Source organism: Tinamus guttatus, unplaced genomic scaffold (assembly GCF_059628265.1).
Source record: "Tinamus guttatus ecotype Peru unplaced genomic scaffold, ASM5962826v1 Tinamus_guttatus_pri_ptg000060l, whole genome shotgun sequence".
Lineage (NCBI taxonomy): Eukaryota > Metazoa > Chordata > Aves > Tinamiformes > Tinamidae > Tinamus > Tinamus guttatus.
The window spans coordinates 9,039,505-9,053,305 of NW_028288594.1; the positions used below are offsets into that span (position 1 = coordinate 9,039,505).

The 13,801-nt window shown below is 47.3% G+C and overlaps 1 protein-coding gene across 4 annotated transcripts in view; it reads right to left on the reverse strand.

The window, feature by feature from the left end:
* Positions 1-527: 527 nt before the first annotated feature.
* Positions 528-13,801, reverse strand: part of LOC104574705 (uncharacterized) — a 38,125-nt gene continuing 24,851 nt past the window's right edge. For all 4 annotated transcript variants that reach the window (XM_088519573.1, XM_088519574.1, XM_010221998.2 and 1 more), the window contains 6 exons: positions 11,678-13,414; positions 6,354-6,528; positions 5,379-5,583; positions 4,350-4,972; positions 2,684-2,829; positions 528-1,871 (listed from right to left, as the gene is read on the reverse strand). In XM_088519573.1, coding sequence (XP_088375699.1) covers positions 1,076-1,871; positions 2,684-2,829; positions 4,350-4,972; positions 5,379-5,583; positions 6,354-6,528; positions 11,678-13,248 — 3,516 coding nt within the window. In that variant the 5' untranslated portion in view covers positions 13,249-13,414 and the 3' untranslated portion in view covers positions 528-1,075. The remainder of the gene's footprint in view (positions 1,872-2,683; positions 2,830-4,349; positions 4,973-5,378; positions 5,584-6,353; positions 6,529-11,677; positions 13,415-13,801) is intronic.

A 13,801-nucleotide genomic window follows, 5' to 3' on the forward strand; every position in this document is an offset into this window, starting at 1 on the left:
TGGTAATAACCACAGCACAGAGCTGTGCCCTTCTCCTGCTTGAATTAGGACTGGCTTCTGAATTTTGTTCAGGGAGGTTTGAAGAACACACATCGGCACATCATTCACGTAAGTGCTGTCCACACCAAAAGAAATACCAACTACAGAAAACAAATGAACCCAGTACCAAAAAATACCCACCTAGAGTCATTGAAACATATTATTAAAACCTTTTATGTTAATCTACAGTACAATGTAAATTGCTCCTTTCCATTAAACTTTGAAATACACTAGATTACATCTTTTAAATAATCACCTTTTTTTTAAGTTCACTATTAGTGGTAGCAGAGCTATATTTACATACTGTTCCAGAATATTTCAGATGCAGCGTTATGTTCCAGTCCCTAAGTCAATGAAGTAACAGACTTTACATGGAGGGCTACTGCTCTTACACTCCAGATGTGTCTGGAAACCTGTGGATGTGTGAGAGCAACAACTCCACTTATTCTTGTCCGCTTTTTTGTTTGTTTGCTGTATGCATGCGGCTGAATCTGAGCAATTTGATACCCATGTGGTTTGGATTAAAGACTTTTCTTTATCAACAAGTATTTTGACTGAGTGTACAGAAATGAATAATGAAATATAATTCTTAGGAGTAGTGGTTGAAAATATCGTTTTTCCAACCTTCCCCCTGTTGGGTAATACTGCACCTTATTTTGACCCTGACTTTACCTAATGCTGATGAAATATAGTCAGTGGTGGAAATCTTTCTCATGTGGTCAAGACCTGCTTTCAACGCAATCCATGCAATGGCAAGCATCATACACCATTCACCCACAGCGCAATATTAACAAGTAAAACTCGTATTTTCCTCCAGAGATTTGCTCCTCAGGGGAAGCCTATTTGTGTTTATACATTGCCCACATACAGACTGAGTCGTAAGGCTGAAGATCAGAATTAGGCTACGGGCCAGGCTCCTTCTGATGTTCTTCATGGAGGAAAACCCAGAGCAAGTTCAAGCCGCTGAATCCCTCAAGGGGCCTTGCACATGGCCCTGCTCAAGCTGAGTCTCTCCTGCGTGCTGCCTGCCCCGGACTCAGGGCCGAGTGTGAGGAGTGCTGATCATGATGTTGGGCAGCGCGTTGCGCCGCTTCTTCCAGGAGCCCAGCTCCCTTGAGTAGCGCCGGATCTGCCTGAACCAGTGGTGAGTCCGTGCTCGGTCGCTGTCCCGGAACACAAACGCCTCCCGCCTGATCTCAATGAGTTCAAAAGTGTCATCACAGTCGGGATCCGTGGAGACGACGCAATTACTCAGCCTCAAGGGCTCCCTGAGCAAGTGGAACTTCCCATTATTTTTGTCCCTGATGAGCACCAGCACAGCATCTTTCACAGGCCCTGGCTCGGCTGATTCCAGGCTGGACTCAGATACACGCTTCATGTTCACCAGGAGCAGGACCTGCATGTTCTGGAACTTCAGCGTCTTGCTGCCTTTCTTCACCCACTGGCCATCAGGGGGTTGAGCCAGCTGCAGAGGTCCTTCCATCACAAATCGTGTCTCCTCCCGCAGCCAACCTACAGTTTTGAGGGCAGTTTCTCTCATCTCAATGTTGATGACTTCTCTTTTCTTCTTGCTGTCCTGGCGAAAAGAACGCAGGGTCCATGTGTTCCCTTCCTGCTTGGTTTTCATGTTGATGTGCTCCAGGTGGGATTCGATACGGCTCTTAGCCTCCCGCAGGCTGCCATGATCTGGGTGGTACTCGGTGGTAGCCTTGATGATTCTACTGAGCAGCAGTGGGTACTTGGTGACTCTTTGCAAAGGGGCCATCAGGAAGGACCTCAGGTTCATCCGCCGCAGTGCTGTGTTGTCATTCTGAGAGACATTAAGGAATATTCTGCAGGAAATTAAGAAGAGGGAATTAAATGGTGGCTTTTCTGCCAGCAGATGCTGCATCCCGAATACAAATGAACTACGTGGTCCTGACAGACACTGAGCACCACAATCCCCCTTTGGTTTTAACAACTTTGTGATTTCTGTGTCCTCAAAAACTAACAACAATTTCTGCAGCTGTACTCAGCTGCAAAGCAGTGACAAGGTGCCTGGCACCCCAACACGTAACCTCTGCACCATCCACTATAAAATTATTTTTAAAAAGCAAGGGCGTGATCTTTCCCTGGTAAGCACTGATGTAAGCCTGTGGCAGATCCATCAGTTTATATCAGATTACATTCATTTGCAGCTCCTTTCGTCATTAGATTACTAAGTATTTTGAAGAGGAATTTGGTAACATCATCATTTTACAGCTGCTACAGGGAAAACAGAGAAGTGACTTGCCCAACTTTGTCCAACAGGCTAGGGCAAGATATGGGAAACACACTTAAGTCATTTGTGCTTCATACAGCAGCTTAAGCCTCAGCAGAGATTGAATATGTCCTCGGTTATGTTATCTGGTGAAATCTCAGCCCAGTGGTTTGTGGACAGCTGGGGACTAACTGGATATATTAAGGACTGAATATATTTTGGAGAGTAAATTACTTTCTTTGCTGCCAAAGAGAGCAGCTCACAAATGACAAATATTAGGCAGCATGAAAAACTTTGCTTTAGCTGAACTGAACAAAGGCTTCACCCTCTGACTGTGACTTTTATTCCCCAAATCCTGAAAAAAAATACTCTCAGCCCTTTTCTTACCAGAGCAATGTTTCTCACCTGAGCAACTCCTTCTCCTTCTCCAGTGTGTTCAGCATATTCACAGAGGAGGACTGCTGAAGACAGTAGGTCTGAAAAGCTGGCAGCATGTTGACAAACTCCAGAAAGATTTCACCAATGCACACGGTCATCAGGTCTTCGTCACTCTGCAAGCGCGCAACACAACCCTGCTGGATTAGCTCAGGAGAAGTGGAACCACAGAGTCCTATCAACGTTAACTTACATTAACTTACTTGATGAATACCAAGCTAAAGATGGAATGGGGCTCATCCTCTCTGGCAGACAGGCAGCTCCTCATGTCTAGGGGTAACAGCACATGGGGAGGGTGTCCAACTGGCTTTGGATCTGGCTTTGGCAGGTGAGGGGCTCAGAGGCCTGAATGAGCCCGATGGGCAGGAGGGTGCACTGGGGCCCTTCTCACTGTAAGGCTAATGCAGCAAGGCATAAATTAACAGCACTTGAGGAACAAACGGGCAGGGCAGGCCTATAACTCAGGTAACAGATCTGGCACGTGACAATTTCTGCACTTCTGAGTAACTGGCCTGGCTGGCCGAGTCTCCTTCAGCTGTGCTGCTACCAGCTATTTTGAGTCCTAAGTTAAAAATAAATGTCATGGAAAAAAACTTTTGATTTAGGGATGTATAATAGAATAAGGGGAATAATAATAATCTGGTGCCACATAATGCTATTAGCTTAGCCTAGCTGCAGGCTGACAGGCTCTGCAGTTACTGCCCATTCCAGCTGCGAGAGATGGAGCAGCTCCCTGGCTGCTGCTGGCCTTTTGGTGCAGGGCTCAGCTCTGACTACAAAGGGCAACGTGCAGGCAGGGACAGGAGAGGAACCAGGGAAACCAGTAGCTGTCTGCAGGAGCCCTGTCTCAATAAATGATTCATGGAGGACATCCTGACTGCAGTACACAGCTGTCCTCACTGCGCCAGGCATAAGACAACTGTTGTCAAAGTTGCCAGTTCTGGGGACGTTTGTTGCTCAATCTGATGTTCAGGGTTTTGGAGGGGGAGATGAGAACATATGTTACCTAGAGGACAAAATATCCTGGCAAAATTGATATAGCAGTGAGTGAGTGGTGGTTCCTCAAAGAAAGGAAGACTGGGGCTGTTTATTTGTTCTGTGCAGTGCTAGTCTGGTGCTCTGCATCTTATTTATATTGCTCTATCCTTTGACCATCATGGAAGTCCCTTGTGCACAGCAGGGTGAATCAGCAGAAGCTGCTCATGCACTGTGCTGTAAGTGCAGGCTCTCATTGGAGCAGGGAGCACCTGCACTCGCCTGGAAGCAAGTGACAATAAGCTTCAACCTCAAGCCAGGCATAACCAAGACAGTTTGAAGGAGTCAGCTTAGGCTGGAGAAGAGTGTGGCCAGCTAGCTTGGTCTCCTTCACCCTTCTGGCCAGATCAAGCTGAGCTCTGTACCCCCATGGTCTTACTCTTATCAGTGTCTAAGTTAACTGGCTTAAAGCTAACTTGGGTAACAGGCCTGAGCTGGGCTGATGTTCTGCTAACATCAGTGGAGTTACCACAGCAAAGGAGTGAGGCCAGTAGCTCTGAACTGGCAGGAACCTACTGAGATCACTTGTTTACAACAGCTGAGAGGGGAAAGCATCTGGCATTCCTTAGCTCAGCCTCATGGAAAACACAAGCATTCATACCTGGTCAAAAGCCCGATCGATCTCCTCCTGGAGTATCTCCAGGAAGTTCTCATTGAGGTCGATGAGTTCCTGGATGTTGCTGAAGACACCGAGGAGCTGCTCCTGGCTCAGGAGCCCAGCCGCCTGCATGGGGAGGTAGAACTCCTCTTTGATGATGCGCAGGTCCTCTCCATAGCTGGCCTCTGTATTGACAAACTCCAGCACGGACTCCTTGCGCTCCGTCCTGCGCTTGCAGCACTTCTCACAGAGGTCTGCCCGCCTCTGGTTGCAGTTCTGCACATCCGTCTCCACTGGCAGGTCCCTCTCTCCACAGTCGGTGCAGGGCCGGTGGGCCTCCCAGGCCTGCAAGGAGCTCAGTGTCTCCGCCGCCCGGTTCCTCCACTTCCTGGCTGGTGTCTGGCCAATGCCGCTGTCTGCCCTGGCCACCTCCGTCGACCTCATTCGGGTGCCCTCGCTGGCATCTGGGCTGTCCCGGTCTTCGTTCACCCCAACAATCCCACTGTCTGTGCTCAGGCTGCTGACATTGCTCCAGTGGTGCCTGGAGCGGAGGGAACCACGTGGGGCACGGTGCGTCTCATCGAAGCTGCCACCATGGCCAAGGTTGGCTTTTGCTACCACTGGACCTGAGAACAGACATAAATCATTACAGGCTCTGTCAGCTACACAGAGCTCACCTGGGAAGTTGGCACAGCTGTGAGCATTAGGACCCCCAGAGACAAAGATTTGGTGAAAGCGGGGCTGCAAGCCACCTCATCTCCTATTTTGCTACTGAGAAGAGGAGGTCAGAGGCAAATGAGCTCCAGGTGAGGCCTAGTGCCTGACAGCCCTGCACGGTCTATGACTGTGAGCTCCCTTGGGCTCCCTCTCCCTTGTGTCTACCAGGCATGGACAGAGATACACCAGAGTAGATCCTGATTTCTTGCACACCAGTGTTAAATCCAGAATGCCTCCCCTCCCCAGGTCAGTAGGGCTACTCCAGGGCTCAGCACGTGGCCCATCAGCCCCACAAAGCGTGTGGAAGGTGACTACCGTAGTCCCTCTCCTGCCGGCGCTTCTGCGCGTGCTGCCGTGCAGCGGCTGCAATCTTCAGCTCCAGCTGCTTCCTCTTCACGGAGTCTGTCGGCATGGGGTCACTGAAATGCGGCCGCAGGCGGCACTCCCGCTGCGCCTTGGCACTGTCCGTGCTCTCGTGGATGATGTCAGAGCTGGACCGGCGGCAGGCAGCACTGGAGGTCTGTAAGAGAGGCAAGTGGGGCTGGACATGCTGCAGCATGGGCAAAGCAGGGCCTGGTTTGGCACCACTGCATTTCACTTCTCAAAGGAAGGTGGGGTTGCAAACCCAGCTCTGCTACACGATCAACCCCAGGGAAATCTGTCCTCCCAGGTCTCTCTGTCTTGCTCAGTCCTGACAGCAGAGACCCCTCTCTGCCTTCGTACAGCACTGAGCACAGTGGCTCCATGGTGGCCAGCCCACATTTGTCAAAGAGCCAGGAAGAAGTGAACAGCACAGCTCTGGCCAGGGACCCCAGAAATGCCAGCTCCTGAAGGAGGAACTGGGCCTATCCTCTGGGGATCTGATCTCTATTCTGTGACATGGGTGCTCAGGATTCAGGAACACCTGTCTTTTAGCCTTACTTAAGTTAGTGGCTTCACTGGACACTAGAGAAGGAGCCCGGCTGCTCCCCCAGGCAGTGGCAGCAGTGAGGCCCAGTAAGCCAGGAAGGAGTCACTGCTAGATGCCCTGCAAGGGATGTAGTGGCTGATAGGCAAGGACAAATAACTGACTTCTGTTTCATTAACTGTAACAAAAAAGGCATTAGAAATCCCCCCTTTTTAACAATATTTTTTTGATGTGGAAGTTGGGGTGACTTCAGATACTAGGCTCCCACCCTGCAGTTTCCTACAAGGGAAGGATCCCTCACAGCCTCTGATGAAAGGAAGGAAGAAAGAAGGCTCCTAAACACATGTCCGAGGTGACCGAGACAGGGGAATTCTCTCCCTTACATTCCCTGCAGGTTGAGCATCGCCAGATGCCTCATTGCTTGGCTTGTTCTCCCAGGTCTCTGTTGCCATGGACATTGCTGTGGCTTCCTGGCTGTCTTCTGGAGGCCGGAGATCCTCTTTCCTCACATCACACTGTCCCTTGGTGGCGGATTTAGCAGCAGTCTCGGCATTGCAGCTGCAGGGGAAGGGGCAAATTCCAATTAACATCACACATGCAGTACCTGCCCATCCTGACACGGACACAAAAAAACCCACGTTTGAACAACCAGCTGCAACAGTTCAGTGCAAGTTCAGGCGGAAACCTAGCCTGGCTGGCATAAATCAGATTCCTGGGTAATTGTAGAGCTGTGCATGGGCTTAGGGACTCTAAACACAGCTCAGCTATAGAAGCGCAAATTGGCTATTTGCACTTATGCCAGCTTCAGTTTGGGGTATCAAGTTTGAGGTGTTCACATGACATTTTTGTGCCTGTGAAACATGAAGTGCTCCCACAGGGCCCAGAAAAAACTCCAGGAAGGCCATATCCATTTTTTCCCTACTATTTAAAGAGATGTTGTCAATACAGAAATCATATGGCTCATCTGGAAGCAAATCACCTGCTAATAAACGTAATACTTTGAACAGATTAGAAGATTAAAAGAGCATTCCCTCTGTTTTTCATCTCATACAATCCAAAGCACTCTGAAACCATTAACTATGCGTTTTGCTGCACTTGCCCAAGACCCCTTCGTTGCAGGTAACACCATCTCTCCAGTCAGAAGGTTGGTGCAAAACCACTGACTTGACAGATGAAGAGCCTGTATTTATTTTTTTAACACACACTCTCTGGGACGCTTTATTTCCGTGCCTAATAAAGCATACTTGGAAGAACATCCAGATTTTTTTTCTTTCATTTGAAGCTTATTTAATTTCTACTGGCTTAGATTCCTTTAAAAAGGCTGTCAGGCCTCGATGAGGATGCTTCCACATAGAGGCAGGCAGGGTCAGGAACACATTTTGGGTTAGGCATGTATTTTATGCTTAACAGAAGTCTCCTATGATAAAATCCATTTCTTTTTAAAACATTCACTTGTAAACCGATGCTCATAGGTCATACAGCTACGTGCAGATCCAACACTGTCAATTACATGCAAGCACATGAGACAGATGGGCATTTTCTTTACAATGAGTGACAGTTGGCTCTGATTGATAACAAACCATCAACCATGCTGAAACCGCACAAGAGGGAACAAATCTCCCAGAACACAAACTAGATCTGTTGTCAAGCCAGAAAAGTTGGTCTGCAACTTTCTAGCTGACACTTTTTCATCTTTCTCCATTTATGCTTCCAAGTCCCTGCTGGAACTACTGAAAGATTTACAGGTTTATAAAAGAGTTTAGTGTCGGCACAGTGTTAAAACACAGCTCGCGGCTTTAATTTCTTGAATTGCTACTTTCCTGCCATGTGGATTTGGACAAATCATTTCACCTCTCCAGGCCCTTCTTTCCCTGCCTGTAGAAGGGAACAGTCTGTATTACAGTCTGTATACAGACCTGCAGTCTGTGAAATGATTTGAGTTTTAAAAAAATGCCTTCCCTCATAGGTACTTATTCCCAAGCAGTCCATTTCATTGATGCAATTGCTCAGGACACAGCTGAGGGAGGGAAGGGAGTGAGCAGGCAGCAAGAAAACTCTTGAATGGGACCTGCCCCTGTGAGCAAAGCACCATTTCTCAAACCCGCTCCTCCCCAGACAACTTCTGGCTGAAATACTCAAAAAGAAAGGAACTTGCCGAGACATGGAAAGCTTGAAGGTCAGTTGAAGACCATCCTGATCACACCACTTCCCACCATACAGCCCATGCCCTCAGATAGAAGCTGAGCTTTCATTAGACATTTTACAGTGCTTCAAGATCACCCACGGAAACACTGTAAGTGCTGTGGAGTATTACTGCTCCTCTAAGTGAAGCTGACAGCAACTTTCCACCAGTAAGGTCTGGGGAACTCTGTTTATTTGAGCCTTAAAACTGAACTGAACACACTGGTTTCAGGTGTCACTCAGACAACCAACACAATGGTCTAAACTGAGTTTGCTCCAGGTTTCAGAGTATCTTTGCTTTACACCATCTGCATTAATCCCCTTCTCATCTCTGCTTCCTTGTGTTACGGGCTGTCCTTCCACTACTCTGCCACAGGCCTCGCATGCAGCTTTTCCCTTGTGCTCTGCCCTCTTTGTCAGTGCACATAACTGATGGCTCCTGGCGATCTTGCCACCTGGGCTCAGAGACTGCCACCCCTAGTGGCAGCCTTACTGCCCCTGCTCTTTACAATGATGTAAGGATAATAGCAAAAGGCCTTACTGAAGCCCTTGGAGTGCCTGGCATGTTTCCTTTTGTGGGATCAAACCACTTCCCATGAGAGGATTTATTCCAGTTGGGGATGACATGAATTTTTCCCACCCAGACACATGGTAGGCTCAGACCAGCCCTCAGACTGGGAGGGCAGGCTCTTTCTGAAAGCCCTTTTACATCTCTGGGCCATTATCCTTCTCTGAATCTTGAGGCAATAGAGGCACTGGGTCTCTGATGCACAACTGTAAATGCAGGGCAACAGTGCTCAGCCCTGCCTGGCTCTTTCTAGCTAACAGGAATATTCTTGTCCCTTCTCCCCCAGCATTCTCCTGGAATTGGGGTTCTTTGCTGTGGGAAGCTGTATCATAACCCACCATCTTTGTATCATCCCAAATAAACCAAATCACTATTTCTTTCAAGCTTTCTTCCTCATTTGGGGCCTTTTTTTTTTCCCTTTCTCTTTTGCAGCTTTTTGAAACAATATTTTCACCCCATTTCATAGACAGGAGCCCCTGGTTCTTGCCCATCCTTATCCTGAACTCTTTGTGGCTTAAACAGATTCAGAAAGTGGAATACACATTAAAATGCATAAAAGATTTCCACCTGGATCTTGAGCTAAAGGTATCCAGCAACTCATAAACTGCCATCATTATAAAACTACAAATCAAAAAAATGCTCAATGCTGAAATATTAAGCCATTTAAATGAACTATAAGTAAATAATTATGAATTTCTGGGGGGACAATGAAGTCACCAGACAAAACTGCTTTGTAAAATTGTAACACATTCACAAAACCACCAGACGGAGAAGACAGTCTCGGCTCTTTTGTTACCCTCCATCTCAGCATCTATATCAAAGACTTCACATTACTCTTCCTGAGCTCAATACCCGTAGAAATGGGAGTAAATGTCTAGTTTCTGACTCATTTCATTTGAGTCCTAGAAAAAGTGTAGCCTGCACTCCAGTGAGTATAATGTGACATAGAACCCCAAAATCCAAGCCTCTGCAGTAAGAATCAGGTTGAGTTATGAATCAATCTTCAGTCAGTTTACAGTCTTAGGTGAAAATGACAGAAAAGTGAGAAATTTCTACCCAAAGGAAACTGGACTTTGCCAGCAGATCTGTTTTGCTACTGCTATCCAGAAGAAATAACAGCTTTTCCATTAATTGTTACTACTATCTAAAATAAACAAGCTTGTGTGGCTTCTCTGATAAAACAGTCTCCCTAATCATGGCACCACAGTCATTCATGCTTGCAGATGACTTCCCATTTTCATGTTAATAAAATCACTTCATATTTTTTAACAAATCTAAGTGAAGAGTCTGAGCCATGCACAGAAACTGAAATGATTAAGGATATTAAAAGCACAGAAACCACAATGAAATCATAAGGTTTCTCAGCAGAAGGTAACTGGAGACTAGGAGAGTAGTAGGAAGAAATACCATATGCACTACCTGTTTCTTGTACACTGTGCTGTGCATGCACCTCTGACCCCGGATGCTAGTGAGACCTTTGATGTGCCTAGCAACAGCTCTTCTTACGCTCTTACTCACAGACTGTGTTATTTGTTTCTGTGTATTTCATCTCATATCAACAACAAAAAATAGCCTAGTCAATGAAAATGGTTCTCATCTATTTCTTCATCAGCTTTTCATTCTCTAGCACAACAGCAAAAAGGCTGGACTGGACAGCTGAAGGAAGCATTTATGGCTCTGACACCACCTAGTTCTCTTTGGATTGCAAAATTGCAGAAATATTTCTGCTTGTCACTTCAGCTCTGTCTACACAGGCATCTTCAGCTCCAAAACATGCATTTAGATGACTGTCATTCCTGTGGAGAAGTCTCTTTCTTCTAAAAACTGAGTCTAGCCCTAGAGCTCTAGCACTCCAGAAATACCATCCGGTTCAAGGCTGGAAGCCTGGCATTTCTCACACAATATCTGTGGATGTTGCAAGCAGCCAGGAACCAAGTCAGATGTAATTCTTCGAAAAGTCAGTCCCAAAAGAACCATCTACCAACACCTACTCTTCCTTCTTCCATCAGTCTTATCTAATGATGAGCCAGTGGTAACTAACTACTACAAATTCCTAGTTCCTCTTTCAGTGAGCTTCACTGATTCTTGTTGGGCCGCCTGCCTGTATGGAAAGGGATTCCTACTTCTTCAGAAGGCAGGAGCAGGATTGCAACGTCCAAAACCAGGCAGGAGGAAGCAGTCCTTGTGAATGCCCTACCTAGAGAAGGGGGAGGCCCTCCTGGGGTGGAAGAGAGGGAGAAAGATGTTAGGGAAGGATTTTCAAGCACTACTTGCACTGTCTGATTGGGCAGTGAGATGGTATTTGCAAGCACTTTCACTCATTGTCCATGCTGGTCTTCAAAGGGTGGTTAAAGAGAGAAAAAAGTACATTCTGCTCACACAGTTATCCTATTCTCATTAGCTTGCCAGTTCACTATCTACAGGCAGCAAGTGAAAGTGCTTATGTCTCACTTCCTGAATTCATGTCCTGTGGTAATGGGACCAGACTCTACATCTTTTTTTTTTTTTCTGGGAGTTGTAGTTATATTTTGTATATTTTGTTGTAGAGAAAGGGGAGACCTTTCTCTACTTTTAACAGACATTCAAAAAATTACTCAATAATTTATAATGGAAATAAAAACTGTGGGTAATTGAGGCATCAGGACTACTATTGGCTGCTGTCTGGGTATGGCTAAGCATGGTTAAGCTGTCCAGACATGCTGTCTGGACAAAACCATGTCTTTGTCCATGGTCTGGACAAAGAGTCAAAGTCTTGATGAAAAGGCTTTTTGAGACTTAATCCCATGCAAAAATGGAGTTTAAGCCCAACAGCATAAAGACACATCCACCTAGATATTGATCCCTAAAATGAAAAGCTCTGCCTGGAGAGGGTTCCAGCTACAGGAGTTACATGTACATATCAGGAGATGGGATTTTTATAAGGGAATTGCTTTCAGGTGACCCCACAGACCATGTTACCTTTTCTTAATAAGTTCCAGGGCGGAACCTATGAATTCATCCTTCATTTTTTGTAGTTTAGCTCCATAGCTGGATAAATCTGTGGCTTCTAACAGCAGCGATGAACAGCAAGATGACTGGGCTTCAGAAGGTATTGACTGCCCTGTAAGGTGGAGGACATCATTCAATTGTCTTGTCTCGCCTTTCTGCTGCTCATCATTGAAGGTCTCCTGCCCAGCCCTGTGGATTGCTACTGCCTGCAAAGGTGATCGTGGAATTGGGCTACAGCAAATGGGGACTGGGGACCTATCTGGACTGGAGATCTGGTAGGTCATGTCCTTCACCTCAGAGCTGTTCATCTCAAAGCCATCTGATGTGTCTGGGCAGTGGGAAAAGCTAGTAGAGAAGTGGTTTTCATGGAACACATCATCTTCCTCATCTGCTGTGACAGTGGCTTCATTCACAGCTTTGGTCTCCAAATCTTCTGGCCAGACATTCTTATTGTTCCCCTTCTCCATAGTCTTGCTTGCACAAAGTGTCTTATTTGAGCACTTTGTCAGCCCACTGCTGCTGGCAGATGAATTTGCCTCCTTACTTCTCATCTGCTTGAATTCCTCAAAGGTGGGGATGTAAAGCCTCCCTTTGCAGCGGCCTTTCTGACTCTGCCCCAATGTCACTTTGACATCTGCTTCCCTATTGCATTGTTCCAAGGATTCTGCTGTTCTGGCTTTGGTCATCTCATGGCTTTTCCCAGTGTCTTGAAGGGGCAAACTGGGGGAGCTGTTCTGCCTTCGGAGCTGAAGCCTTCTCCTAGCCTCCTGCTTGATGTCTTCTGGACTGGTGATTCTGTGTGCAAGACATAGTCTCTGCCTCCCTGTGAGGCTGTGCCTGAGAGCAGTGTGTTCTACCAACACTGTGCAGCAGTTGAGCGCACAACCATTTCTGTACTGCTGGCACATCCGGCATTCAAAGAACTCCCGGGCCATCAGGTCAGTCAGGGCTGCCTGTGGGCGCACTGGCTTGCTGGGCTCGGCCACCTTGGTGCTGTGCAGCCTCAGCTTCTCCTTCAGTTCTTTTTTGACATCCCGGTGGAGCGCTCTATCCTCTGCAGAAGGGAAGAGCCACTGAGGCACTTTGGTAAAGGGAGGCAGGAGCACATTCTGTGCCGATCGTGATGTCTGTTTAGCACAGAGTGAAAGCTTCCTCAAAGAGTCTGAAGTGCTCTGTACTGCGGTCGCATCCACACAGCCTTCTGACCAATGCCTAGTGCCTTTATAGTGGAAAATGATCTCATTATCTAGGCTCCGGCAGTGAGAATACAGCCCAGAATCAGCTACTGTTGCCCAGTGAAGATTCTCCATGCTCCGATACATCCGGTGTTCCACAGGATTGGCCAAAGGTGCCTTGCCTGCGTGGCAGGAGTCTAGAGTGTGGAACTCCCCAGAAAAAATCTCAGTGTCTAAGTTCTTTAGGGGATGCATGCTGCTAACTGAAAAATCCTTTAAGCCATGCTGGACATAAAGCTGATTATTTTGGCAGCTCAAGATCACCCGGCAGTTTTCCTGTCTCTCATCAACACTGATGTATGTCATAGCAAATGAACATGGAGGCTCTAAGACTCTGGTGCCTAGGGGGAGAAGAGGGAGCTGGGGTGTCGCTTAGATGCCAGTCAACGTCCACAGACCACAGACAGCAAAGTGTGCTGCTGGGTACTCACATTAGAGAGCTCTCACATGGGTCGAGTCACCATGCGCAGACCTGTGAACGGAAGGAAAGACGAGTTACTGAGGCAGCCTGGTCATAGCTCCCAGGATGCAACCGCAAATCTGCCGCCAGGGAATGCAGAAGCCAAACAGCCAACAGCAGACAGAACTGCAGAACTAAGTGATGGGTTGTAGGACTTGGGGTAGCGAGGGTCTTTTCCACCTCTAGCCAATATATAGATGGCTTTACACTGCCCATTTTGATTTTGGAGTGTTTCTTTCTACCATCAGCTATGCCCTCACAACCCTGCTCAACTGCAGCGTCAGGTACCTCAGCAGTGCTTGCTGTGGGCCCAGCTTGCTCAAGTGGAAGCAGGAAGGAGATGGGACATTTACAAGAGCCGGGAAGGCTCTTTTCTTCAAAGGGGTTGCAGACAGTACT